This window comes from Triticum urartu, chromosome 7A, assembly GCF_056163025.1.
Source record: "Triticum urartu cultivar PI428250 chromosome 7A, HENAU_Tu73, whole genome shotgun sequence".
Taxonomy (NCBI): domain Eukaryota; kingdom Viridiplantae; phylum Streptophyta; class Magnoliopsida; order Poales; family Poaceae; genus Triticum; species Triticum urartu.
Window position 1 is genome coordinate 340,716,463 of NC_141879.1, and position 27,396 is coordinate 340,743,858.

The 27,396-nt window shown below is 48.6% G+C and overlaps 1 protein-coding gene and 1 pseudogene across 1 annotated transcript; both read right to left on the reverse strand.

Annotated features, from left to right (window-relative positions):
• Positions 1 to 313: 313 nt before the first annotated feature.
• LOC125520535 (dicarboxylate transporter 2.1, chloroplastic) lies at positions 314 to 26,821 on the reverse strand. The gene is made up of 4 exons (XM_048685488.2): positions 25,926 to 26,821; positions 15,959 to 16,272; positions 1,048 to 1,496; positions 314 to 680 (listed from the first exon to the last, which is right to left on the reverse strand). The coding sequence occupies exons 1-4, from the start codon at positions 26,715 to 26,717 to the stop codon at positions 565 to 567; spliced, it is 1,671 nt and encodes a 556-aa protein (XP_048541445.2). The 5' UTR covers positions 26,718 to 26,821; the 3' UTR covers positions 314 to 564.
• LOC147959544 (uncharacterized) lies at positions 10,429 to 15,952 on the reverse strand (annotated as a pseudogene).
• Positions 26,822 to 27,396: the final 575 nt, after the last annotated feature.

Consider the following 27,396-nt stretch of genomic DNA (forward strand, 5'->3'; position numbering starts at 1 on the left):
CTATATATGCCTTATGCGGTGCATTCCTTCTTTAGTACGCCGTTCTAATCAATGGATTTGGATAGCTCTCCTACCAACATTAAAAAAAAAAACTAGCATCCCACACAGCTACAGTGCCAGTTTTTTTTTTGAATGAGTAGTGCCCATTCTTTGATGCGGCCAGTGTGGAGCTGCGGGCAGCTCTTCCAAGGGGGCTCCTCGCTCTGCTCCAAAATGCAGCCACCACTAATCAAGACAGAAGCTCTCCATTGTTGGCACACAAAAAAAGTCATTGCATACGCAATATCCACATCAAGAAAATACAGAGCTTCCAGATCTAAACTCATCCCTACATTGCATTTAGTTCTGCAAAATAGAGATACAATGCAGTCTTGAAAACTATGTGAACCCTTCTGGGTCTTCACAAATGTAGCATGTTCAAAGTTCTGAGCGGTGAACATCCCTCTCTTATTATACATTTCAACAGGCACCTCTGAAGAAAGATGAGCTCACTCCAAATGGTGAGCCACATAGGTTTCTGGTGCAGTAAAGAACAATTTCCATCAACTTACACCGCAGAAATCCTCAGTAAAGACCCAAGAATTTCCACCAAAATGTACCAACTACTCCCCAAATCAAAGCATTAATCGCTGCTGCTGTAAACCCCAGCTTGAATACATCAGGAAGGTCAACATACCCAGCTGCAGTGCAAAATAACAAGAATTTGGTTAAAGCCCTGATATGAGAAATCTAACAGTTAAATACATTAAAAAAAGGACTTCTTTAAATGTCAGCTTGTGTATATGGACTCGTGGTTTCCGAACGAGGCATTGGAATGGTGTTGTTCTATGCAACAATCTTGAAGGTGGTTTATACACTCCCCATACTTAAATGGAACGTTGCTTCTTTTTTTTAAGAAACAGGACAAACAACCCGATATATCAGAAAAATGGTTTTGTTTAGATGTGTTTTTACATTGAAACACCAAACTGGACAATGTAAATTGACAGGCATGTAACACACAAGTGCTTGTGAACATGCATAAATTTGAATCTCAAGTAAAATTACCTCCATAGTAAACCGCGGACTGCCCACTGCTATAATGTGTTAGTGCTCCAAAGAGATTTGAATTGTACGTCAGAGCAAGTGCTGAGAGTATAGCAGGAACACCAGCTGCTAGGTGCATGGCAAGAAACGCCGAGTATAGAGCTCCAACATGTGCAGTTTGGCTTGCAAATAGATAGTGAATAAAGAAATAGGAGGCCTGAAGAACACCAAATGCTGCAGGCCAACTCAATGAGAAAGACTGAAGAACCTTTGCAACACAGTTTGACATCCATGACACAATCCCGAGGTCAGTGAGCTGCCCTGCCATTCCCACTAGAATAGCAAACCAAGCTAAAGTGTCCCACGCAGACTTTTCATTCAAGCAATCATCCCAGTTCATCACTCCAAGTAGAAGAAGAATTGAAAGCCCAATCATTGCAGCAACAACACTCGACACACCAATAGCATCCCTGAAAAACAAAGTGTACAACAGTTCAACATGAAGCTATATTTTGAATAATAAACAAATAATTACACATTTCTATCTATTTGTAAAAACAGGCATGGTGTTGCACTTTTAAGAACTTCTGTCGCTGTTTTAGTTTCCTACTTCTAATCTTGTTGTCACCATGCTGCCTCTTACGAAAACATTTACAAAAATTCCATGCCATACAGAATGTGACTGCAAGTCGAGATTTTGGAAGCAAACAATCACATAATCCCTGCGCAGGAAGAACATAACAGTATTTCCAAACAATGAAGGCATAAGTAAAACTTAAAGGATTTCAGTTTTATTTACTACTACGATCAGGCAGCCAAGGTGGCAAAGAAGGCCGCAAAGCGAGCTGTGAGTGAAGCAAGGGGTCCGGACGTATGAGGAGCTCTACCAGCACTTAGACACGAAGGAAGGCGAAAGAAACATCTATAAGGGCCAGTTCTTTTGCTGACTTCTAGAATAAGCTGCCAACCAAATTTATTTTTTTAGAAGCCTACCAATTAAGACTTGACTAGTAGGCTTCCAAAAAGAAATTTTGGTTGGGCTTCCAGAATAAGCTCGGTAGGGGGCAGCTTATTCTAGAAGCCCAAAAAAGCCGCCAAAAGAACTGGCCCTAAGATGGACAAGATCCGAGAGAGGAAGGCGAAGGATGTTGACCAAGTCAAACACATCAAGGACGGAGCAGATCAGCTCCTGGTGAAGAACGAGGAGATTAAGCATAGATGCGGGAGTACTTCGACAACTCCGCCTATGTTGTCTCAACATAGCTGGTCCCAAGCCCGGGTAAAGGAGGAGGGTTGTGATAGGCTTGGCGAGCCAACGTGAAAAGTCAGCCACTCTTATTGGAGATGAAACTCAAAAGATTTTTGTTGCTCTCAGCGACGCGCCACATCGGAGCCCGGGTGTGCTGTCAAATGGGCAAGGGCCGCCCCCCCCCCCCCCCCCCCCAGCCCGCCGTATCATGATCTGGATACGGTGGCAAGTGAGCAAGGATCGGGTCGTCGCATCCTTAGTGGCGCGCTACGTCGACGCCCTGTTGTAGTGGAAAATGAGCAAGGGTCTTCGCATTTGACTCGACGAGTGCGAAGGGTAAGGAAGCTAGCTGAGCCTAGGAGGGTCTGTTAGGTAGCTGGAACGTAGGGTCCTTGACAGGTAAGCTTCGGGAGCTAGTTGATATGGCGGGGAGGTGTGGATATCCTTTGCGTCTAAGAAACCAAATGGAGAGGACAGAAAGCGAAGGAGGTGGAGGATACCGGCTTCAAGTTGTGGTACACGGGAACAGTTGCAACCAGAAATGGAGTAGGCATCTCGCTTAACAAGAGCCTCAAGTATGGATTGGTGGTCTGGTAGACGTCAAGAGACATGAGGACCGAATTATCCTGGTCAAGCTGGTAGTTGGGGACTTGGTTCTCGATGTTATCAACGAGTATGCCCCGCAAGTAGGCCACAATGAGAACACCAAGAGGGAGTTCTGGGAAGGCCTGGAAGACATGGTTAGAAGTGTACCGATTGGCGAGAAGCTCTTCATAGGAGGAGACCTCAATGGCCACGTGGGTACATCTAACACAGGTTTTGAAGGGGTGCATGGGGGCTTTGGCTATGGCATCAGGAATCAAGAAGATGTCTTAAGCTTTGCTCTAGCCTACGACATGATTGTAGCTAACACCCTCTTTAGAAAGAGAGAATCACATCTGGTGACTTTAAATAGTGGCCAACACTCTAGCCAGATTGATTTCATCCTCTCGAGAAGAGAAGATAGGCGTGCGTGCCTAGACTGTAAGGTGATACCTGGAGAGTGTTGTACCTCAGCATAAGCTGCTGGATGCTGACTTTCGCTTTCTGATTCGTGTCAGCGTGATAAGCATGCCAAAGTCGCTAGAACAAAGTGGTGGAAGCTCAAGGGGGAGGTAGCTCAGGCGTTCAAGGAGAGGGTCATTAAGGAGGGTCCTCGGGAGGAAGAAGGGGATGCGGACAATGTGTGGATGAAGATGGCGACTTGCATTCGTAAGGTGCCTCGAAGGAGTTTGGAGTGTCCAGGGGAAGGAGAAGCGAAGATAAGGATACCTGGTGGTGGAATGATGATGTCCAAAAGGCAATTAAAGAGAAGAAAGATTGTTTCAGACGCCTATACCTGGATAGGAGTGCAGACAACATAGAGAAGTACAAGATGGCGAAGAAGGCCGCAAAACGAGCTGTCACTGAAGCAAGGGGTCGGGCGTATGAGGACCTCTACCAACGGTTAGGCACGAAGGAAGGCGCAAGGGACATCTATAAGATGACCAGGATCCGTGAGAGGAAGACAAGGGATATTGGCCAAGTCAAATGCATCAAGGACGGAGCAGACCAACTCTTGGTGAAGGACGAGAAGATTAAGCATAGATGGCAGGAGTACTTCGACAAGCTGTTCAATGGGGAGAATGAGAGTTCTACCATTGAATTGGACAACTCCTTTGATGAGACCAGCATGCGTTTTGTGCGGCGAATCTAGGAGTCTGAGGTCAAGGAGGCTTTAAAAAGGATGAAAGGAGGCAAGGCGATGGGCCTTGATTGTATCCCCATTGAGGTGTGGAAAGGCCTCGGGGACATAGCAATAGTATGGCTAACCAAGCTTTTTTTTTGGACAAACAAGATGCCAGAAGAATGGAGACGGAGTATATTAGTACCAATCTTCAAGGACAAGGGAGATGTTCAGAGTTGTACTAATTACCGTGGAATTAAGCTGATGAGCCAACAATGAAGCTATGGGAGAGAGTCATTGAGCACCGCTTAAGAAGAATGACAAGCGTGACCAAAAATCAGTTTGGTTTCATGCCTGGGAGGTCGACCATGGAAGCCATTTTCTTGGTACGACAACTTATGGAGAGATATAGGGAGCAGAAGGACTTGCATATGGTGTTCATTGACTTGGAGAAGGCCTATGATAAGATACCGCGGAATGTCATGTGGTGGGCCTTGGAGAAACACAAAGTCCCAGCAAAATACATTACCCTCATCAAGGACATGTACGATAATGTTCAACAGTTAGGTGTGGCGGAGATGCGTATGTTGAGATGGATGTGTGGCCACACGAGGAAGGATCGAGTCCGGAATGATGATATACGAGATAGAGTTGGGGTAGCACCAATTAAAGAGAAGCTTGTCCAACATCGTAAGAGGTGGTTTGGGCATATTCAGCGAAGGCCTCCAGAAGCTCCAATGCATAGTAGACAGCTAAAGCGTGCGGAGAATGTCAAGAGAGCTCGGGGTAGACCGAATTTGACATGGGAGAAGTCCGTTAAGAGAGACCTGAAGGATTGGAGTATAACCAAAGAACTAGTTATGGACAGGGGTGCGTGGAAGCTTGCTATCCATGTGCCAGAGCCATGAGTTGGTCACGAGATCGGGTTTCACCTCTAGCCTACCCCAACTTGTTTGGGGCTAAAGGCTCTATTGTTGTTGTTGTTGGCGGGAGTACTTCGACAAGTTGTTCAATGGAGAGAATGAGAGCTCTAGCATTGAACTAGACGACTTCTTTGATGATAACAACAAGCGTTTTGTGCGGCGAATGCAGGAGTCTAAGGTCAAGGAGGCTTTAAAAAGAATGAAAGGAGGCAAGGCGATGGGCCCTGATTGTCTCCCCATTGAGTGGAGAGGCCTCGAAGACATAGCAATAGTATGGCTCACTAAGCTTTTCAACCTCATTTTTCGGGCAAACAAGGTGCCAGAATAATGGAGGCGGAGTATATTAGTACCAATCTTCAAGAAAAGGGGAATGTTCAGAATTGTACTAAATCCATGGAATTAAGCTGATGAGCCATACAATGAATCTATGGGAGAGTCATTGAGCACCACTTAAGAAGAATGACAAGCGTGACCAAAAATCAATTTGGTTTCATGCGTGGGAGGTCCACTATGGAAGCCATTCTCTTGGTACGACAACTTATGGAGAGATACGGGGAGCAAAAGAAGAGCATGCATATGGTGTTCATTGACTTGGAGAAGGCCTACGATAAGATGTCGCGGAATGTCATGTGGTGTGCCTTAGAGAAACACAAAGTCCCAACAAAGTACATTACCCTCATCAAGGACATGTACAACAATGCTATGGAAGTGTTCGAACAAGTGATGGCAACACTGATGACTTTTCGATTAAAATAGGACTGCACCAGGGAGCTTTGAGCCCTTATTTTTTTGCTTTCGTGATGGATGAGGTCACAAGGGATATACAAGAAGATATCCCATGGTGTATGCTCTTTGAGGATGATGTGGTGCTAGTCAATGATAGTCGGGCGGGGGTTAATATAAGATTAGAGCTATAGGGACAAACCTTGGAATCGGAAGGGTTTGGGCTGAGTAGAACTAAAACCGAGTACATGAGGTGCGGTTTCAGTACTACTAGGCACGAGGAGAAGATTAGCCTTGATGGGCAGGTGATGGGCAGGCGGTACCTCAAAAGGACACCTTTCGATATTTGGGGTCAATGATGCACAAGGATGGATGAAGATGTGAACAATCGAATCGAATCAAAGCCGGGTGGATGAAGTGGCGCTAAGCTTCTGGTGTTCTCTATGACGAGAGAGTGCCACAAAAGCTAAAAGGCAGGTTCTATAGGACGGTGATTTGACCTGCAATGTTGTATAGTGCTGAGTGTTGGCTGACTAAAAGGTGATGACATGTTCAACAGTTAGGTGTAGCGGAGATGCGCATGTTGAGATGGATGTGTGGCCACATAGGAAAGGATCGGGTATGGAATGATGTTATATGGGATTGGGGTAGCACCGATTGAAGAGAAGTTTGTCCACTATCGTCAAAGATGGTTTGGGTATATTCAACGCGGGCCTCTAGAAGCTCCTATGCATAGCGAACGGCATGATGATAATGCCAAGAGAGTCAGGGTAGACCGAACTTGACACGGGAGGAGTCCGTAAAGAGGGATTTGAAGGACTGGAGTATCGACAAAGAACTAGCCATGTACAGGGATGCATGGAAGCTAGCCATCCATGTGCCAGAACCATGAGTTGGTTGTGCGATCTTATGGGTTTCAGCTCTAGCCTACCCCAATTTGTTTGGGACTAAAGGGTTCATAGTTGTTGTACGAGGGGAGCAAATATTTGTTTGGGTACAAATGTCAGTTAGGTGCAACCAACAAAAATGCATGACTTCTATAGTTGAAAACAAAACGACGCATACCTTTTTCAAGACAATGGAATTAGTTTTAAACCCGTTGAACTTTACGTCAGACTGATAAAGGAAACTTCATAAAATTCTGGAGGGAACAAATTTCTGTACCATAAGAGCATCTCCAATCGATGATGTGGATGAAAAAATAACATATTTTAGCACCACCAGGGGCAAAATCGGTGCTCCAATAGATGATGTAGATGCAATTATTTTTACTAGAGGGATAGGGCATGGTGTAAAATGTTAGGAAATATGCAACTTGTATTCCCATGAGGCCATAGGCCGATATATATATACATGTACAGGTGTGGAACATATGCAGGAAACCCCTCATACAACGGGATAAATACAAAGGGGTACATGACTTATATTATAACTAACACCCCCCCTCAAACTCATGGTGGATGAACAACACTGAGTTTGGAGAGATAAAAGCCATGTTGTGCTCTAGTCTGAGCCTTCGTCAGGAAATCCGCAAACTGTAACTCGGAAGGCACATACTAAAGAGCAATAACCTGATCCTGCACAGCAGCGCGCACATAGAAAGCATCAACACCAATATGCTTGGTGAGCTCATACTTCACAGGATCGCGTGCAATGCTGATAGCACCTGTACTGTCAGATAAAAGCAGAGTCGGTGTAGTGACAGAAACACCAAAATCCTGAAGTAACCACCGTAACCAAGTCACCTCTGCCGTCAAAAGAGCCATTGCTCGCAACTCAGCCTCGGCACTCGAACGGGAAACTGCAAGCTGTTTCTTCGTCTTCCAGGCAATGAGAGAACCACCAAGAAAAACACAGTAAGCAGAAAGTGAACGGCGATCGGAAGGATCACTAGCCCACGTAGCATCCGAATAGGCCTGGAGCTGTAAAGAACTGGAGCGAGGAAAGAATAGACGGTGAGAGATCGTGCCTCGAAGATATCGAAGAACACGAAGGAGATGACTATAGTGAACCGAGGTGGGGGCAGAGACAAACTGACTCAGAATATGAACCGGATAAGAGATGTCCGGACGAGTGACAGCTAGATAGACAAGACTGCCAACAAGATGACGATAACGCGTCGGGTCAGGGAGAGGATCACCATCAGTAGCACGGAGGTGAACATTGAGCTCCATAGGAGTCTCAACAACGCGCTCGTCAGTAAGAGCAGCACGAGCAAGAAGATCCTGGATATACTTTTCCTGGGATATAAAAAAGCCATCAGAGGTAGAAGAGACTTCAATCCCAAGAAAGTAGCGAAGGGGTCCAAGATCAGACATAAGAAACTGCTCACTAAGACGGGCCTTTACAAAGGCAATATACTCGGGGTCATCCCCCGTGATGATCATGTCATCAACATAAAGAAGAAGAGTCCGACCACGAGGAGAAAGGTGAATAAACAATGCTGGATCATGAGCACTTGCTAAAAAACCAGCAGCAGTGATCACAGAGGCAAAGCGGTCAAACCAGGCGCGGGGGGCTTGCTTAAGACCATAGAGAGAGCGACGAAGACGACATACCATGCCATCAGGAACAGAATACCCAGATGGTGGCTGCATGTACACCTCCTCACGCAGCTCACCATTAAGAAAGGCATTCTTAACATCAAGCTGAGATATAGACCAGTGGCGTGCAGAGGCAACGGCAAGAAGTGTACGAACAGTGGTCATATGAGCCACAGGAGCAAAAGTCTCGTCATAATCACGACCATGCTCCTGCTGAAAACCACGAGCCACAAGACGAGCTTTGTGACGCTCAAGAGAACCATCAGAGCGAGTCTTAACCTTGTAAACCCACTTACAAGTGATCGGACGGACTCCGGGAGGAAGAGAAACAAGATCCCAGGTACCAGTGCGTTCAAGAGCAGCAATCTCCTCTGCCATCGCAAACTGCCATTCAGGATGAACAACAGCCTGACGGTAAGAAGTCGGCTCAAGAACAGCAGCACCAGCGGTGGGAAATCCAAAGCGATCAACAGGCGGACGAGGACGAGAACGCAAGCCATAAGTAGGCTGAGAGGAAGATGACGACCCATCCACAGAGGCATCGACTGGTCGTGGACGACGAGTGTAATGCTGAGGAAGAGATGGAATAATAGAAGGAGGAATCGGCAAGGTAGAATCAGGGAGTGGCGACGAAGAAGTCACTGGAGATGAAGGTGTAGAATCCGGTGACAGACTGGGAGAGGAGACCGGGGAGGAAGTCACCGGAGATGAAGGTGGAGAACCCGGTGACATGCTAGGCGAGGAGACCGGGGAGGATGGTGGCTGCAAGTCAACTAGATGTGGAGAAGGAGAGGAAGTGGAACGGAGAGGTACAATGTCGGCGGGGGTGATAAGTGAGTCAGGAAAAGTGAGGAAAGAGATATCCTGCACTGAAAAAGTCGAGGAAGATGGGCGTGGGTAGAAGGGACGAGACTCTTTAAAAGTCACATCTCGAGAGATACGCATCCGACGACCAATAGGATCCCAACAACGATAGCCCTTATGCTCATCACTGTAGCCTAAGAAGACACACTCAACAGACTGAGCGGTCAGTTTGGTGCGTTCGCGAGGGGCAAGAAGAACATAGCAAACACAACCAAACGAGCGAAGCATCGAATAATCGGGAGAACGATCAAAAAGTCGCTCGAAAGGAACACCACCCTGTAGAGCAGCGGAAGGCTGTATATTGATAAGATAGGTGGATGTGGAGACGGCCTCAGCCCAAAAATGAGGCGGGAGAGAGGCAGCAATCATCAATGCACGAGCCGTCTCAAGAAGATGTCGATGCTTTCGCTCAGCCACACCATTCTGAGCATGAGCACCAGGACAAGAGAATTGAGAGAGAGTCCCGTGCTCTGCAAGAACACCACGCAACATCTTAGAGATATACTCGCCAGCGGAGTCAGCACGAAAAACACGAATGGGTGAAGAGAACTGAGTATGAACCATGGCAGCAAAACGCTTATAAATAGACAACACCTCAGAACGAGAAGTCATGAAATAAAGCCATGTGTAACGAGAGAAATCATCTATGAAAATAATATAGTATTTATGACCACCTTTCGAAGCGAAAGGGGCCGGACCCCATACATCAGAATGGACTAAATCGAAAGGACGCTTAGACACGGACTCACTATGTGAATATGGTAACTGAATCTGCTTGCCAAGACGACAACCCTGACACTCTAAAGAGACATCTCCTGAGACAGACCCCAGAAGGCCTCGACGAACTAAAGAAGACAACCGAGAACCACACAGATGACCAAGTTGATGATGCCACTGCTGGAAGGAACCAGTGACGGAGGCAACAGAAGCGGGAGAACTGGCGATGGTGGTGGCAGCAGAAGGAACATGAAGCCAGTCCAACTCCCAAAGACCCTGAGAATCACGGCGGCGAGGGCCAGCCCCAACCAGAGTGTGCGTGTGACGGTCCTGGACAGAACAAGAGTCAACGTCAAGGATGACGCGACAACCAGAATCCGTAAGTTGACCAGCAGAAAACAAATTCATGGTAAGTCGAGGAACATGAGCAACATCAGGAACAGAATAAGGAGTAGTAAGATTGCCTCTACTAGCAACAGAAAGGGGAGTACCATCAGCAGTGAGGACATGAATAGGAGAATCCAGTAATCGAAGAGAGGACAAAGTGGAAGAATGAGAAGACATATGAAAAGAAGCTCCAGAGTCCAGAACCCATGGGGATGTACCTGACTGTGTAGAGGGTGATTGCTCAGTGCGGGAAGCATCAGTCACAGAACCAGCAGTACCCGTCGAGGAAGAACCTGAAGCCGCGAGCAGACGCTTAAGTCGCAGAATATCCTGCTCAGTCAAAGCAATGGCTGAAGCTGTCGAGGTAGATGACGAAGTCCCTGAAGATGATGAGCGAGCCTTGCGCAGGTGTTTCTTCTTCGTGTAGCACTGAGACTCAAGATGACCATCATTGTTGCAATAGGCGCAATGTGGACGGGGGCGACCGGAGCCTCCAGAAGGAGTGGGCAAGAGCGGCGGAGCACTCGAGCGAGAAGTGGTCGATGGAGCAGGTGGCGTAGGAGCACGAGTAGCAAGCACAGAGGGAACCTCCAGCAAACCAGCACCACGTAAGCGAGTCTCCTCAGCACGAATCTCAGAAAGCGCCTCCATGAGAGAAATACGGCCACGAGCAAACAACTGAGCACGCCGGGGCTCAAACTCCTTACGGAGCCGAGACAGGAACTCATAGACGCGATGAAACTCCAAATTGGCCTGGACAGCCTGGCAACAGGGGCAGGTACGACACCCAACACTACGGAGAGAATCAAGCTGGCGCCAGATAGCAGAACTCTGTGCATAGAAGTCATCAACAGTAGAGTCACCCTGCTGAAGAGCATGCTCCTGACGGATCACAGAGAGGTATAAGGCATCACCAGAGGGCTGATAGCGCTCACGAAGACGGGTCCACATCTCAAAGACAGTAGGAAGACCCAGAAATTCAGAAGCAAACTGAGGCAGAACACTTTCAGTGAGAACAGCTGCAGCACGAGCATCATCATCAAGCCACTGGGTGTAAACAGACAGAGCACCATGATACGTCTGAAGAGCCTCCTCATAAGCCAAAACCCTCTCATCATAAGCACGATCAGCAGCCTCATCAGCAAGCTTAGCCGCATCCTTGGCGACCTGATTAGCATCCGTAGGAAGAACCGATGGAGTTGGCGGAGTAGGGGCCACCGGAGGAACTGGACGTGGCGGACAGCAGACCTCGCCAGAAAGAACACCCCAAAGACGGATGCCACGCATGTGAATGCGCATGAAGCCAGTAAACTCGGTGTAGTTAGTACCATCAAAGATCACCGGACAGCGAGGGACAGCAACATAGCCCGATGCAGCAGACATTTTTTTTTTGGAACCGACTAGAGATAGCGTACGAAGACACAACCAGCAGCAGAACGACGGAGATCAGCGGCAGAATCCGGCAAGGGCGGCGAAAATCGGTAGCTGGTGGCCGCCGCTCCAGAGCAGAAGGCGATCCAGAGGGTTGGTGGCAGGGCGATCTGGTGGCTGGAGCGAACCAGGAGTGCACGAGCGCGATCGATCCAGAGGGTTGGTGGCGGGGCGATCTGGTGACTGGAGCGATCGATCGGGAGAGGCCCGGGGCGAGCGCGGTCGGGAGAGGCCCGACTGCGGGGCGATGGCGACCAGAGGCCCAAGGCCCGACTGCGGGGCGGGGCAGAGCGATCGGTTCGATCGGGAGACCTGGCGAGGGAACGGAAGACGGCGGCTCAACGCGATCGGATCGATCGGGAGGAACAGAGGAAGACCGCGGGGCGAGGCGGGCAGATGAAAACCCAGCGGCCGGCGGCAGGAGCGGATCAATGGCACGAGTTGCAGCATGCAAAAAATTGACCTAGCTCTAATACCATGTTAGGAAATATGCAACTTGTATTCCCATGAGGCCATAGGCCGATATATATATACATGTACAGGTGTGGAACATATGCAGGAAACCCCTCATACAACGGGATAAATATAAAGGGGTACATGACTTATATTATAACTCTAACATAAAATAGGCCACCAAGTGATGCAAATTTGCATAACTTGTGTCGCTCGAGCAAAACTTGTGCAGTCGTGGCGTAGCCCAACTGCCGCGTGGAACATTCCTACGCCGCTCCTGCCGCCCGCTCGTCCACCCGACCACCGCTGCCAGCAATTTTGCAAGGGAAGGCTGCGGCCGCCGCTCGTCCATCCTCCCCTGAGTTCGCTGCGACCCCATCCAGCCGCTGAAGGTCCTGCCGCCGCGCCATGTTTTTTCCGATTCGGCTGTTGGCCAGAGCGCCGACTCTCGCAGCTCATGGCCGTTGTCCGGGATAGGACTTCTGGCCACCGGTGCTACCGCGGGCAGTCGCGCGACCGCCATGATTTTGGTCGGCGCCGCCGGCACCATGTCACCAAAATCACGGGCAGCCCCCAACCGGCACGCGTCAACGAGGCGTAGAAGAGGCCTTAGTGAGCGTCTCGTCGCCAGCACGGCTACCATCTTTGCTCCGACGAGCAGCCGCCCAGTTTTCTCCTCCTCGTGCACAAGGTGTTCGACAAATATTGCACAAGATAAAAATATCCTAAACCTGTCATGGTTTTTTTAACGTGCACGAAAGAAGTACTTTCATGGAGATTTCCGTATTGTAGATGAGCTCATGTGACTCCTCTGTTTGGGATGATTCCTCATCGGATGAGGAATATGATTTGGCCGACAAAGAGGACACTATTTCGCTCGTGATTGCTTTGCTCTTGATGATGCACAAGAAGAGGCCGAAGCATGGCGGTTCCATGTTTGGCCGTGAGCACACGAAGAGAACAGCTCGAGGCTCACGCAAGATTGATGGGCAACTATTTTACTCCTAAACCAGTTTTTTCATAGAGGTACTTTCAATGCCGGTTTAGGTTTAGGATTGATTTGAAATGATTTGGTTCACATATGTATGAAATTGTGGAGCGGCTGTTGTGCGGCTGCTCTATTTTACATCACCTCTTGGAGCGCTAGTGCCCTATTTTACATCATCTATCGGAGTTGGAGGTTTTTGGTGATGTAAAATAGCACTTTTAGGTGATGTAAATTTTACTCGAACCACAATTTGGTGCCCTATTTTACATCATCTATTGGAGTCTAATGATGATAGTTTGTTATAACTGGAGACGTCATCCAGGGGCAACCCGTCAGCACCACCGATCGTGAGCTAGACAGTCATCCCCAGTATCTTAATTAAATAGTGCCTAATTCATGTTAGGTCCCTCTTAGTTTCGACAACTGGACACAACTACAAAGTCAGCAGAGCCAACCATAGAAGTATTTGTAATCATGTGATGTGTATGTGTGTCTGCTTTCACAAAAGGTGTAACGTAATAAGAGAAGCAGCAAGATATGCAGTTCGTGAAACTGCAAGCAACACTGCAGATAACAAGTAGATATAAATGGAGACAAACGCACCATTAGTCATATTGCTTACGCAGGATGAGTACTTTAGTCACAGAACTATTAGATTGTTAAATAGCGGTCGCATTTGTTTATGAGCAAACAGATCACATACCCTTTTGCGGAGTAACCACAGCTGACATGGCATGCTGATGAGGCCGTCTTTTTACAAAATAAACCCTGATAATATCTTTACAGTGGTTTAATGTGCAACTTAAACCTCCCTCTTCCCCTCGCGCTCCTAGCCATGGCTCGGTGGCGCTCATGCTCGCCGCCGCATGCCCTCTTGTCCGACAGCACAGCGTGTCGCCGCCCACGGCACTGGGGTTCAGGGGCTGGCCGTTAGGGCTGTAAAAAAAGCTTGGGCTCGTCATGTTGTTCGAGTTTGATTCGTTCCAGGCTGGATTCGAGCTTGGCTTGAGAGCTAAACAAGCTGAGCTCAAGCCTGATGTGAAGCTCACGAACCTGGCGAGCTCAAGCTTGAACGGTTCGCAAAGGCTCGGTAGAACGAGCATGCTCAACGTTCCAGCTCTTTCAGCAAATAACTGTAGGCCCAATGTTATCATACCCCTGCCACTACTACCTGATATGCACAAGTCTGGGCACCTCACGGGACTTCACTCATGAGGCAATGAAGCCTTTTGCAGCCTAGTAACTCATCGTTAATGCATGTGCGTTGGAGCACTCCAGTTCATACCACATCGGTTGCTGATACAGAGCACGGCAGAGCTCCAGCAATAAATAGAGGCTTGTGTTGTTGTCATCTTGGCCAGTATACTCTAATTTGTGCCGTCTAACAGATGTGCTGGTTGAATTTGTTAAATATAAAAAATAAAGAGTTCTGCAAGCTTGTAAAGCCTTCAGCTAGTAGAGCGCAACCTCATGCCTAAGCTCACGACCCGAGCTCGAGCTAACCTTTTGGCTTGTGATGGAAATCGAGCTCGAGCTGAGCCTGGGTGGCAGCTCGGTTTGTTTACGGACCTACTGTCCATGCTCGGCGCTAGGCAGGGCCATGGAGCAGCCCATGGCGGCCCTGGACGGGTCCGTGAGCTACGAGGACACGCACGCCAGTTTGCCCATGGCGTCCACAGGAGTGGAGGTGGCCGGATTGTCACTGGATGTGAGCACAGACGGTGCCAATGGAAGGCATGTGTGGCAGTGACGAACACAGCGGTGATGGTCCGCAGAAGTCATGGAAGAGGTCTTGGGGGCTGACCCACAGCTACGCAGGGGGCATGCAAGTCGTGGAACACGCTCGGAGTCGTCGTCGTACTCGACAAAGGCATAGCCCTTCCCTTCCCCATTGCACCATGGGCGGCGAGGTGGACGGAGAGGACCCGGCCGATGAGCTCGTTGGCGTCACAGACCTCCTTCTCCGTGGTGTCAAAGGGGTTGTGACAAGGACACGGACGGCACCAGGGTATAGTCAGCAAGGCCGAAAGCCAGCCCAGCGACCCTAGCATGGCCGGACTGGCGACTCACGTCCGGCTCCTAGATGGGATGTCTCATCATCTCGATGGACAAGTCAACCAACCAGCTCACCCAGCAAGCCAGGGTCCGCTGTGACCCAGTAGCCCCCACCAACTTGTAAACCGACCCGAGCAATGTAACCCTAACCTGACCACATATATAAGGAAAGTTATAGGCCTCTCGAGAAACAAGAGATTCATCTCAGATCATTCTACACACCACTAGCGAGATCTATGGTTCCTCACCTAACCCTTCAGCTCCCACCTCTGCAGCCACCGTGGCGCCCCTTGTACAACCCTAGCTGAGATGTCTCCGATATCCAGCCGGCACACTAAGCAATACATTTCAGCAGCAGGAGTAGAGTATTGTGTGTCGCCATTCTGATCTACCACTCGTAGACCCCCGATAGTTACTATCGGATCAGAATGCTGACATTATGTTCTCGACGCGCACGACACGGCTACACAAATAGGTGGAGGAAACTGCGATGATGTCATCGATTGACAACTTCAGTCGAAGTCCCTTTTTTAAGTGCGTCGTGCCATAAGTCGGTTTCGCAGCCTCATCAACCTCGTGGAAGAGAGAGAGGGGTTTAATTTGCACTAAACGACACTAAAGCGTCATCATAGTTACTTTTAAAAAAAATACAGCCTCATGGCTGGGAGCGTGAGGGGAAGAGAGGGGTTTAATTTACATGTCACATGTTTGCTCATAAACTATAAGTCTTGTGGCCACTTTAAAATTAAAACATTCTTAGACTACACATATCACATGAGCTGTATGACTAATGATGCGTTTATCTCTTGTAAATCAATCATAAATCTGAAGTATATTGCTAGTAGGTAAACTCAGTGCAGAGAAATACTTTAGTCAAAAAGACATAAATCTTACCCAAAAATCCAGAGTGAGACTGCAAGAATCATTGTAGCAACCATGACCCATTCATTTTTTGTCACTGGGCCCATTTTCTTTAGTTTTTGAGCAGCTAATGCAGGGGCTTCAGGAGTGTCCTTTATTTCTGGAGGGAATATTTTGTATAGCAAATAAGGTGTTGCTAAAAGCGAAATGATGGCAGGCAAACTTGCAACCTTGAACCATGATATCCACGGGCTTGCAATTTTGACACCAGCCTCCTCCGCTAACTTCAAACACAAGAGATTCTGCGCAGCAGCGGTCAGAAAGAGAGCACTGGAGTTGCCAGATGCCTGTCAAGCAGCAGAAACCAACACGACACTGTTATTGGTAGTTTTAAAATTCAAGCTAAACGGTTAAGAAGTGAAACAGAGATAAATTATACATGCAACCACTCTAGAAGCAACACATCAGAAATTCTGGGAGTATATCACAGAGAAACGGCACCAGAACTTCCAAACTTAAAGAAGGATTGTTGGTTGCCCATGGTTTACTTTGAAACTCAGATTTCTCCACCAAAACATCGACATACTAAAGCATATCTTATCCTTCCATATTATCATTATTTTAATGATTTAGTCTCAGTATTCCACTATGCATAGGATCGCACCAGATCCTCTACGCACATACCCAGAAACAGCTCCAGATCACACAAAGAGCAGCGGACATTACAAAACCACACTTCAAGACCTTCATTATTAAAGGGAAGCTTAGGTAGCAAAGGTATAGGCCCTTCCCTATTATGAGGAAGATAAATGATAATGCTTATGTGATAGATCTTCCAGGCGAGATGGGCATACAATGTTGCGGACTTGACTCTCTACCACCCAGAAGAAGCGCTATATGAAGATAACTCAAGGTCGAGTTACAAACAACCAGGGGAGAATGATGAGGAACAATAGAGGAAAATAAAAGAAGAAGAAGAAGAGAGCAAACTTCTAGATACTTCTCAACAACAACAACAAAGCCTTTAGTCCCAAACAAGTTGGGGTAGGCTAGAGCTGAAACTCATAAGATCTCGCAACCAACTCATAATTCTAGCACATGGATAGCTAGCTTCCACGCACATCTGTCCCCTCCAGTATTTTCTTTTCTTAACCTAGCTACTGTTTTCTAGAGTCTTCTAGATATAAATGGAATATTGTATCTTAAGTGATGTTTTCTAGAATGTTCTAGCTACAAGTAGAATTTGGGATGTGAAGACTTCCCAAAGTCCTATAAATAGAGGTCCTCATCTCTAACTTGTGACAAGGCTATGTACCCCCCACTACCTATAATAGAACTTGGTATTCTTATCTAAGATCTTGGAGTAGATCTTGTGCTCAAGGAGTTTTGGACTAAACTCCTGCTGCCACATTGGCCTATTTGGCCTCTAGAGCGATATCTAAGGAGCACATTGAAGTAGTTCCTTCAACACTTGTGTTGCACACTGTGTAGGAGCAACCAGCAAGGTGGAGTTGTTCCTCCACAACCTTGTGCTGCTTCAATTTCCCCCCTTCTCTTTTCTTTTTCCACATACCCAACAACACGCTTATACAAAACACTCGCAGACTTTTTCAGCACCAGTGCCAGTTTATTAATTTGATGGTGTCGTCTACTCAGATGAGCTCTACAGCGTAACCTTGTGTATAAACATCAAATATCTAAAATTGCACCCTTAGTGATGGACTTTTAGACTGAATATCCAATATAATACTCCAAACTTGATGTTGAACTACCATGCCCAATGCAAATCTAAGCAGCTTTCTTGCGCAGTCTGAAGAATCTACTACTGACATAGCCCTAATTATTGAAAAGTAGATAAAACCAGACGATAATATTCTTCTCTGCTTTGTTGAGAGGGGCCGAGCCCCTTTATATTGTTGTAAATAAAAATATCAGCTATCAATCAGAAGGTTCCTGGTTCTCCATGTTGTATAAGCCAGAGCACCAAGAAATATTGAAGATCAAAGACATGAAAAGAAAGGTCAAATGCCAAGTCAAATGGCAACCTAATGATAAAGAGACCCAAGAAAGTATGAAGCCCATTAACCCCACTCATGCACATCCCTCATGGACCAAAGAAGATTGAAATAACCTTCCTCTTCTTTTTGTTTGTAGGGGCATTTAGTTTTTTCTACAATAGACTCTTTTGCCCATGCTTTCCCTCCCCACCAGGGGTAGTGGTGGTCATTTGTACAAGGCCTTGAGCCTATAAAAGGCACCACATGGATCATTTGTAACCTATCTCTCATTTGGAATAAGAGAGCTCTCACAACAGGCAAGACCTTGGCTTCCTTTTGAGACGACCGCTTAGGCAATCGGGCCAAGTGAATTTCCCTCCGAGCCCAGGCTCGGAACGGAAACATCACGTAGAAAGCTTACCACGTGTCGAGGATTCAGCCTACAACACGGGGCCGGGTATCGTAACGGTACTCGGGGGTCCACCCCTCAACGAGATTAAGCTTCACTCGATCAGGAGGCATGGACAAACCCAAAAGAAAACACCTCTTTCCAGTATACGTCGACCGGTTGCATAACCAATGTGTATGCCCGTTTTTAAGGTTGATGAATGCGATGCTTGCTAGCATTGTGCCACGTCGACTCGATCAACGACAAATATCTACCAAGACTATTCAAACTTCAGATCGAATATATAGCAGACAAGACTTGATCGACAAAAAAACACCTTATGTGGTTTTTCATTAAGCAACATATATAGTACATAAGACTTGATCAACAAGCTGGTAAATCTATTCAAACTCTAATACGATCTCTAAACTAACTAGACTCTTTCTAACAAACTTGCTTAATCAATCAGGACTCTGGTTAAGGGATAAGAGCAAGACTCCATGTTTGATGGGCTGGTCCACTTATCATCTCTCCCTTTCTTCAAGGAACCTTGGGTACTACTAGTTGTGGAGCTATCTTGGTCGTAGTCATCAGCCTCGATGAAGAAGAGCCACGCACAATGATGACCACCGAACATAAATCTCGTTGTGCTACCAACTCAGTTGGGGTGAGGCACCAAACTTGCCATGGCAGCGTTCACTGGAGTGGTCGACGATGTTGTGCAAAGGCCCAACGACGACGTTCTACCAACTCAATTGGGGTGAGGCGCCAAACTTGCCATGGCGGCATTCACTGGAGTGGTCGACGATAGAACAAGTGCTAGTGGTGCTGGAAGTGGCGGTATTGGAGTTGCGTTGATCATGGGAGGGTCGGAGGGGCCGCTCAGAAGGCTAGTGTAGTAATGTTGCGAGGAAATGCCACTGCTCATAGGCCTTGGTGAAGGAAATGGCGGTGTGGACGTCAGATGGTCGTTGAAGCTCGATGTCAAAGCGAAGACCATTAGGCAAGCCTACTTTGTACTAGTACTGTTGTTGGGACGGTGTTAATGGCTCATTGTTGCAGCACTTGAGCGCTAGAAACCTGTTGGTGTAGTCAACGACCAAGGAAGTGAATGGGAAACGTGCCAACTCACCCAAGGGATTTGCTCGACGTGATGGCCCAAACTGAATGTGGCAAGCCTCCTTGAACTGTTCCCATGGCCAACTGTCGAAATTGTGCTCGAGTTGTAAGTACCAAAACTGGGCATCATTAGTTCATGTGTTGTCCATGAAAAAACTGCTCAGACCTATTGAGGCAACCAAGAGGATCAAGCAAGACAGCATATGTTGGGAAGTCGAGCTTGTGGAAGCGGAGCATGCCGGAACCTAAACCAAAGCCAAGGTAATGGTTAGGCAGGGGCGAGGGAGGTGATGGGCAGGGTGGATCCATAGATGGGTTGTGGAAGGGGGCACGGCCATACTGGTGTAAGGAATCAGTTGGTGGCTGGAGGCGTGAAGGCGGTCAAGGCGGCAGAGATCTGCGCCTGGTGATGGTAGAGCTGTTGTTAGTAGGTGGGCGACAAAATTGGGGCGGGATTGGGGGTAGGATTTGAGTTGTAAGGTGAGGGTGCGAAGTGGCCCAAATTGATGTTAGGAGGCAGCTGGTGAGTAAGGAGATGGCTGGAGGTGGTAAAAGGGGAATGGTTGCTGGTGGTGGTTAGCAGGAGTTAGCACAGGGTTGTGTTGCGACAGCAAGCAGCCGGTTGATGGCAGGAAAGCGAGGGGTGGTTGGGGTGGGCAATCGATGATTCCCCGCTCGAGAAGGGTTGGCGAGGGGGGCACTAGGGGCACATTGTCGCCGGGGAGGAGGGCCTGGGACAGGGAGGTGGTGTAATGGATGGCCGCTGCAGCCGTGGGATCTAGTGCCACGGGCAAGGCAGCAGCCATTGCTCGAGGGCCGTCACTAGCCCGGCAAGGAGCGTCTGGTCCTCTGCTCGTTGGCGCGTGAAGGCCTCCAATTGCTTCATGATGCTCTTCATCTGCTCCACAGCCTCGATCTCGATTTCTTTGCCCACCATCGTAGATGGCTCAAGTACCAAACTGGAATAATCTACTGATGACATAACCCTAATTATTGAAAAGTAGATGAAAGTAACAACACTATTTTTCTTTGCTTGCTTTATTTACAGGGTCGGCCCTTTTATACAGTAGACAAGAGTTGACCGACAAGCCGGTAAGTATATTCAAAGGGAAATGTTCTAAAACAGCCGGATGATTTTGGGCTTCGTAAGCCGCGTCGTGCGCCGTGTGATCGCACGCCATCGTGTGGCGTGGAGCCTCTGGCCTTCGCGTGAACACCTATCGTGACGCGTTTAACAGGTTCTTTTTACTTTTACTTTCACTTTCACACATAGTGCTTAGCACGTCCCCACATATTTACGTGACGCTACCAACAATTTCAAGAGGAAGTACATAGCCAGCACTAAACAAGGATTTCAGAATGCCATATATTTGACGTTGATTGTAGGTCTTTGTTGGATTTTGGTACTAGCAAGCACATGGAGTCATGATTTGCTTAGATATAGCAATGCTTAGAGTAGCGTTCCTGCCACCGTCATGGCCGTCGAAACATATATACCACCGCAACATCATCGGAGCAGTCGGGCTGATGTCATAGCATCATTGAAACAGCCATCCTATCATCGAAGCACTGCTACGGCTGGGAAGCACGATGTTACAGCATCGTCGAAGCAATCGAACCATCGTCGGAGCATCATCGTGGTCATCAAAGCACGCCATCGCAGCATTGCCGCAATCGTTCAAAGAACGCCGTCATCGCGGTTCGCCGCAAGATAGTCGTTAGTGTTGGAAGCATGCCGTCACAACATCATCGAAACAGTCGGCGTGCCGTCGTGCATCGTTGCGACTACTGAAGCACTCGCCGCTGCCGTCAAAGCGTGTCAATGCAACATCATCGAAGTACCCGTGTTTACATCGTAGCATCACCGCGGCTGTTAAAGCACCCGCCGTGGTGGTCGAAGCACGCCATCACAACATCATTGAAGCAGACAACTTGTCGCCGTAGCATCACTGCTACCTTCAAAGCATGCGGTCGCAACACCGTTGAAGCAGATGGGCTGTCGTCGCAGCATCACCGCGGCCGCGCGCATCGTGCCATCGCCACAGCCGTCGAAGCATGACATCGCAACATCGTTGAAGTGGCCAGGTTTTCCTCACAGCACACCTTGTAGCATCACCGCCGCCGTCGAAGTAGTCGGGTTGTTATCGCAGAGATGACCGTCCAGCGTCGCGACACTGCTCGCACCCTCACACTACGCCCGCAACAGTCAGACAACCCGTTGCGACACTTCGCTCGCAACAGTCAGACAACCCGTTGCGACAATGTTGTCTCTGCTTGCAGCGCGTCTACCTTCGTATGCAGCAGCCACTCTGTCGATTGTCTATGAAGCAGCTGGTGTCGTTGCATGAGAATGGATGACTTGCTATTTTTTTATGAGCGCTGCTACATGGACGACCGTTTGTGCATGATTTTCAGACGACAGAGATCTACAACCGTTTCGGGAGCTAGTTGATGCAGCGGTGAGGAGAGGTGTTGATATCCTTTGCGTCCAAGAAACCAAATGGAGAGGACAGAAGGTGAAGGAGGTGGAGGATACCAGCTTCAAGCTGTGTACACGGGGACGGCTGCAAACAGAAATGGCGTAGGCATCTTGATCAACAAGAGCCTCAAGTATGGAGTGGTAGATGTCAAGAGACGTGGGGACCGAATTATCCTAGTCAAGCTGGTAGTTGAGGACTTGGTTCTCAATGTTATCAGCGCATATGCCCCGCAAGTAGGCCACAATGAGAACACCAAGAGGGAGTTCTGGGAAGGCCTGGAAGACATGGTTAGGAGTGTACAGATTGGTGAGAAGCTCTTCATAGGAGGAGACCTCAATGGCCACGTGGGTACATCTAACACAGGTTTTGAAGGGGCGCATGGGGGCTTTGGCTATGGCATCAGGAATCAAGAAGGAGAAGATGTCTTAAGCTTTGCTCTAGCCTACAACATGATTGTAGCTAACACCCTCTTTAGAAAGAGAGAATCACATCTGGTGACTTTTAGTAGTGGCCAACACTCTAGCCAGATTGATTTCATCCTCTCGAGAAGAGAGGATAGGCGTGCGTGCCTAGACTGTAAGGTGATACCTGGAGAGTGTTGTACCCCAGCATAAGCTGGTGGTTGCTGACTTCCGCTTTCGGAATCGTGTCCAGCGGGATAAGCGTGCCAAAGTCGCTAGAACAAAGTAGTGGAAGCTCAAGGGGGAGGTAGCTCAGGCGTTCAAGGAGAGGGTCATTAAGGAGGGCCCTTGGGAGGAAGGAGGGGATGCGGACAATGTGTGGATGAAGATGGCGACTTGCATTCGTAAGGTGGCCTCGGAGGAGTTTGGAGTGTCCAGGGGGAGGAGAAGCGAAGATAAGGATACCTGGTGGTAGGATGATGATGTCCAGAAGGCGATTAAAGAGAAGAAAGATTGCTTCAGACGCCTATACCTGGATAGGAGTGCAGACAACATAGAGAAGTACAAGATGGCGAAGAAGGCTGCAAAGCGAGCTGTTGGTGAAGCAAGGGGTCGGGCATATGAGGACCTCTACCAACGGTTAGGCACGAAGGAAGGCGAAAGGGACATCTATAAGATGGCCAAGATCCGAGAGAGGAAGACGAGGGATATTGGCCAAGTCAAATGCATCAAGGACGGAGCAGGCCAACTCTTCTTGGTGAAGGACGAGGAGATTAAGCATAGATGGCGGGAGTACTTCGACAAGCTGTTCAATGGGGAGAATGGGAGTTCTACCATTGAACTGGACGACTCCTTTGATGAGACCAGCATGCGTTTTGTGCAGCGAATCCAGGAGTCTGAGATCAAGGAGGCTTTAACAAGGATGAGAGGAGGCAAGGCAATGGGCCCTGATTGTATCCCCATTGAGGTGTGGAAAGGTCTCGGGGACATAGCGATAGTATGGCTAACCAAGCTTTTCAACCTCATTTTTCGGGCAAACAAGATGCCAGAAGAATGGAGACGGAGTATATTAGTACCAATCTTCAAGGACAAGGGAGATGTTCAGAGTTGTACTAATTACCGTGGAATTAAGCTGATGAGCCAACAATGAAGCTATGGGAGAGAGTCATTGAGCACCGCTTAAGAAGAATGACAAGCGTGACCAAAAATCAGTTTGGTTTCATGCCTGGGAGGTCGACCATGGAAGCCATTTTCTTGGTACGACAACTTATGGAGAGATATAGGGAGCAGAAGGACTTGCATATGGTGTTCATTGACTTGGAGAAGGCCTATGATAAGATACCGCGGAATGTCATGTGGTGGGCCTTGGAGAAACACAAAGTCCCAGCAAAATACATTACCCTCATCAAGGACATGTACGATAATGTTGTGACAAGTGTTCGAACAAGTGATGTCGACACTGATGACTTCCCGATTATGATAGGACTGCATCAGGGGTCAGCTTTGAGCCCTTATCTTTTTGCATTGGTGATGGATGAGGTCACAAGGGATATACAAGGAGATATCCCATGGTGTATGCTCTTTGTGAATGATGTGGTGCTAGTTGACGATAGTCGGACGGGGGTAAATAGGAAGCTAGAGTTATGGAGACAAACCTTGGAATCAAAAGGGTCTAGGCTTAGTAGAACTAAAACCGAGTACATGATGTGCGGTTTCAGTACTACTAGGTGTGAGGAGGAGGTTAGCCATGGCCAGGTGGTACCCCAGAAGGACACCTTTCGGTATTTGGGGACAATGCTGCAGGAGGATGGGGGTATTGATGAAGATGTGAACCATCGATTCAAAGCCGGATGGATGAAGTGGCGCCAAGCTTCTGGCATTCTCTGTGACAAGAGAGTGCCACAAAAGCTAAAAGGCAAGTTCTACAGGACGGCGGTTCGACCTGCAATGTTGTATGGCGCTGAGTGTTGGCCGACTAAAAGGCGACATGTTCAACAGTTAGGTGTGGCGGAGATGCGTATGTTGAGATGGATGTGTGGCCACACGAGGAAGGATCGAGTCCGGAATGATGATATACTAGATAGAGTTGGGGTAGCACCAATTGAAGAGAAGCTTGTCCAACATCGTCTGAGATGGTTTGGGCATATTCAGCGCAGGCCTCCAGAAGCTCCAGTGCATAGCAGACAGCTAAAGCGTGCGGAGAATGTCAAGAAAGGGCGGGGTAGACCGAATTTGACATGGGAGGAGTCCGTTAAGAGAGACCTGAAGGATTGGAGTATCACCAAAGAGCTAGCTATGGACAGGGGTGCGTGGAAGCTTGCAATCCACATGCCAAGCCATGAGTTGGTTGCGAGATCTTATGGGTTTCATCTCTAGCCTACCCCAACTTGTTTGGGACTAAAGGCTTTGTTGTTGTTGTTGTAGAGATCTACAACCGTTTATCACGTATGTATTGCATGCAGCAGCCATCGATGGGAGCATCGTGCAAAAATCGTCTGTCAAACAATCGTGTGCATAGCAATTTCGTTTTTTTATTAGGCAATGGGTGACTTGCTACGGAACTGATATGAGATGACTTTGCTACTTAGCTGAACAAGAAGCTCTTCACTGTGTCATGTGTGCGTAGCTTTATGTGAAAGAAGTACCCGCGAGTCGCGACCCGCACCCTCCAAAAGAAATGAATCGAACAGGTTTGACGGGTGGATCGGATGGCTTATAATACGGGCTGGCAAGACGATCGAGTGGCTACCGACCCGGCTGATCCCACACACGGATCAGCCGGATGATTCCTAGCATCCGCCCTACTCAAACTCTAATACAATCTAAACTGATTGGACTATTTCCTAAGTCCTAACAAACTTGCTTAATCAACCAGGACTCTAATTAAGGAATAAGACTCCATCATTTGATGAGCTAGCCCACATAACAGAGTCAAATTCCAGTAATTATGAAGAACCCTTAATTAATAGTAAAAATATATAGACTCCATGACCACAACTATCTGTTGACCGTGTAAACCCATTCAAACAACACTAGTACAGCCTACATGTATCAAGTTCTGCCCCTGACACGGTGTTTAACGCAGGTAGCTAGCATACTAAAAAATGCCATGCAAACCAGATCTTGTGATACAAATGCCACATATTTTCCAATAGTTTCAGAGTGAAGGTGCTTTCAAGTATAAGAATGATCCAGAACGCATGCTTCTGGATGCAATGAGGAAGCAAACAGAACTCTTGATTAATAATAGCAAGACAGAAATTTTCGCACAAGAAATTATAATCTTAGGAGTATAATAATTATTACTAAGATCCATCCTACTTGCTTGTCAGCATATGGACAACCCATGTGACGCAATGAAGAACTCATTCTGAGCACCCCCATAAGCAATGTAGTATAGAGATAAAATGGTAATTATGTATTCTATCAGGATATGAGAAACAGAACGTGATCCTAGCTATGAGCGCATATCACGGACTCAGCGATCTCGGGAAAAATTGATGACCATCTGGGCAAAATGCACCTCCAAGATTACAATGATTCATCAGTAATATCTTAAATTCGTAAATAAAAAGCGCAGTCTTTTGGCATGTGCGTCAGTAAATTGTAGTGTACCTGCAGCTGAGACTGGACAAGGTAGGCACCCAGTTTCTTCGCTGATGGATCATTCGGCTTGCTGCCGGCCGATAGCGACAGCGACTTGACAATGGGAAGGAACACCCCTCCAGCCCTCGCCGTGGTGCTGGGCATGGCCGGCGCGATGCATGCCTCACTGATGGTGAGACCGTAGGATAGGCCCAGAGTGCTTCCACCCAACCACTTGACGAAGTAGGTAGCAACGCGGTCGCCGAGGCCGGTCTTGACGAACCCCCGTGCAAAGAAGAAGGAGATGACGATGAGCCAGATGACCTCGTTGGTGAACGCCCCGAACGCCGCGGTGAAGGGGAGCGTACCCGTGGCCACGGTAGCAGTGAGGCCGAGGAATGCCCACGCGCCGACGGGGAGCGGGCCGAGGACGAGCCCTGCGATGGTGGAAAGGAAGATGGAGAGGAGCTGCCACGCCTGCGGAGTCACCTCGGGGGGCCGCGGCGCCAGGAATCGCACTGCGAGGCCGACCGCGATGGAGGCGATGAGGGGGAGCAGCTTCGCGCCGGACGAGGCCGCGGCGGGGGCCGGCGCCGGTGCGGGCTCAGTGTTGGGGCTTGAAGCTTGGGTGGCGGACGCGGAGGCCAGGAGAGGATGGAGGTGGCGGCGAGGGGCGAGGGAGATGTGAGGGGAGATGGGGCGGCAGAGGGAGAGAGAACTAGTGGAGGGCTGCCGCTGGAGATGGCGGCGGCGTAGGTGGTTGTGAGGAGTGGGGAGGGGGAGAGCCGGGCGGTGGGACACCGCGAGGTGTAGGCGCTCCATTGGCACCCGGCTGTGCACGGCGGCGCGAGCGGCCGAGCGGAGGAACCGGGGGTCGGATACTGGTGACTGTGGCCTTCGGAGAGCTACGGGTGAGATTGGTCTATACGGGAAAGCATAATCCGTTAGGGTTCTGTATACAGTGTAGACACTGGCCCGTCGTGTCAGTGTCTTAGTGTGCATTTTGCGCTTTTTTGTTCTGATTTGTGGATGAGAGTTAGGAGGTGTTTGGTTCGTGCTTTTGTATCGTAACCTGATTACAGCGTTAACAGATACCGTCAAATCTTGTTTGTTTTCGTTGCTCCATAATCCCATAACATGGTATTAGATCCCAGCCTAGTACAAATCTGTTACCGGTCAAAATTATCCGTAACGAAAGCCGCTGCAGCCGTCTTCCTCCTCGCTATCTCCTCTGCGATGGTTAAAGCGTTGCTGCCGCCACCAGCCGTCTACGCCATCGCCGCCGGCACCATCGCGTCCGACGCCGCAACCAGCTGCCGTCGTTGCGACCGCCGTCGGCGCTGCCGCTGTCGCCACCACAACCAGCCGCCGGCGCCATCGCGTCCGCTGCCTGCGCTGCCGCAACCAGCCGTCGTCGTTGCGACCGCCGCCGTCGTGTCCGCCGCCGGCGCTGCCGCTGCTGTCGTTGCTGTTAGCCTCGCTCTCGGGCCCTCGCCCCCAA

Excerpts from the sequence above, each read along its gene's own strand:
- LOC125520535 (XM_048685488.2), bottom strand. The coding sequence starts at position 26,717 with ATGGAGCGCCTACACCTCGCGGTGTCCCACCGCCCGGCTCTCCCCCTC. Across the intron at positions 16,273-25,925 it reads TTGTCCAGTCTCAGCTGCAG|GCATCTGGCAACTCCAGTGC; the intron begins GTACACTACAAT and ends GCTGCTTGACAG. Across the intron at positions 1,497-15,958 it reads GTCTCACTCTGGATTTTTGG|GGATGCTATTGGTGTGTCGA; the intron begins GTAAGATTTATG and ends TTTGTTTTTCAG.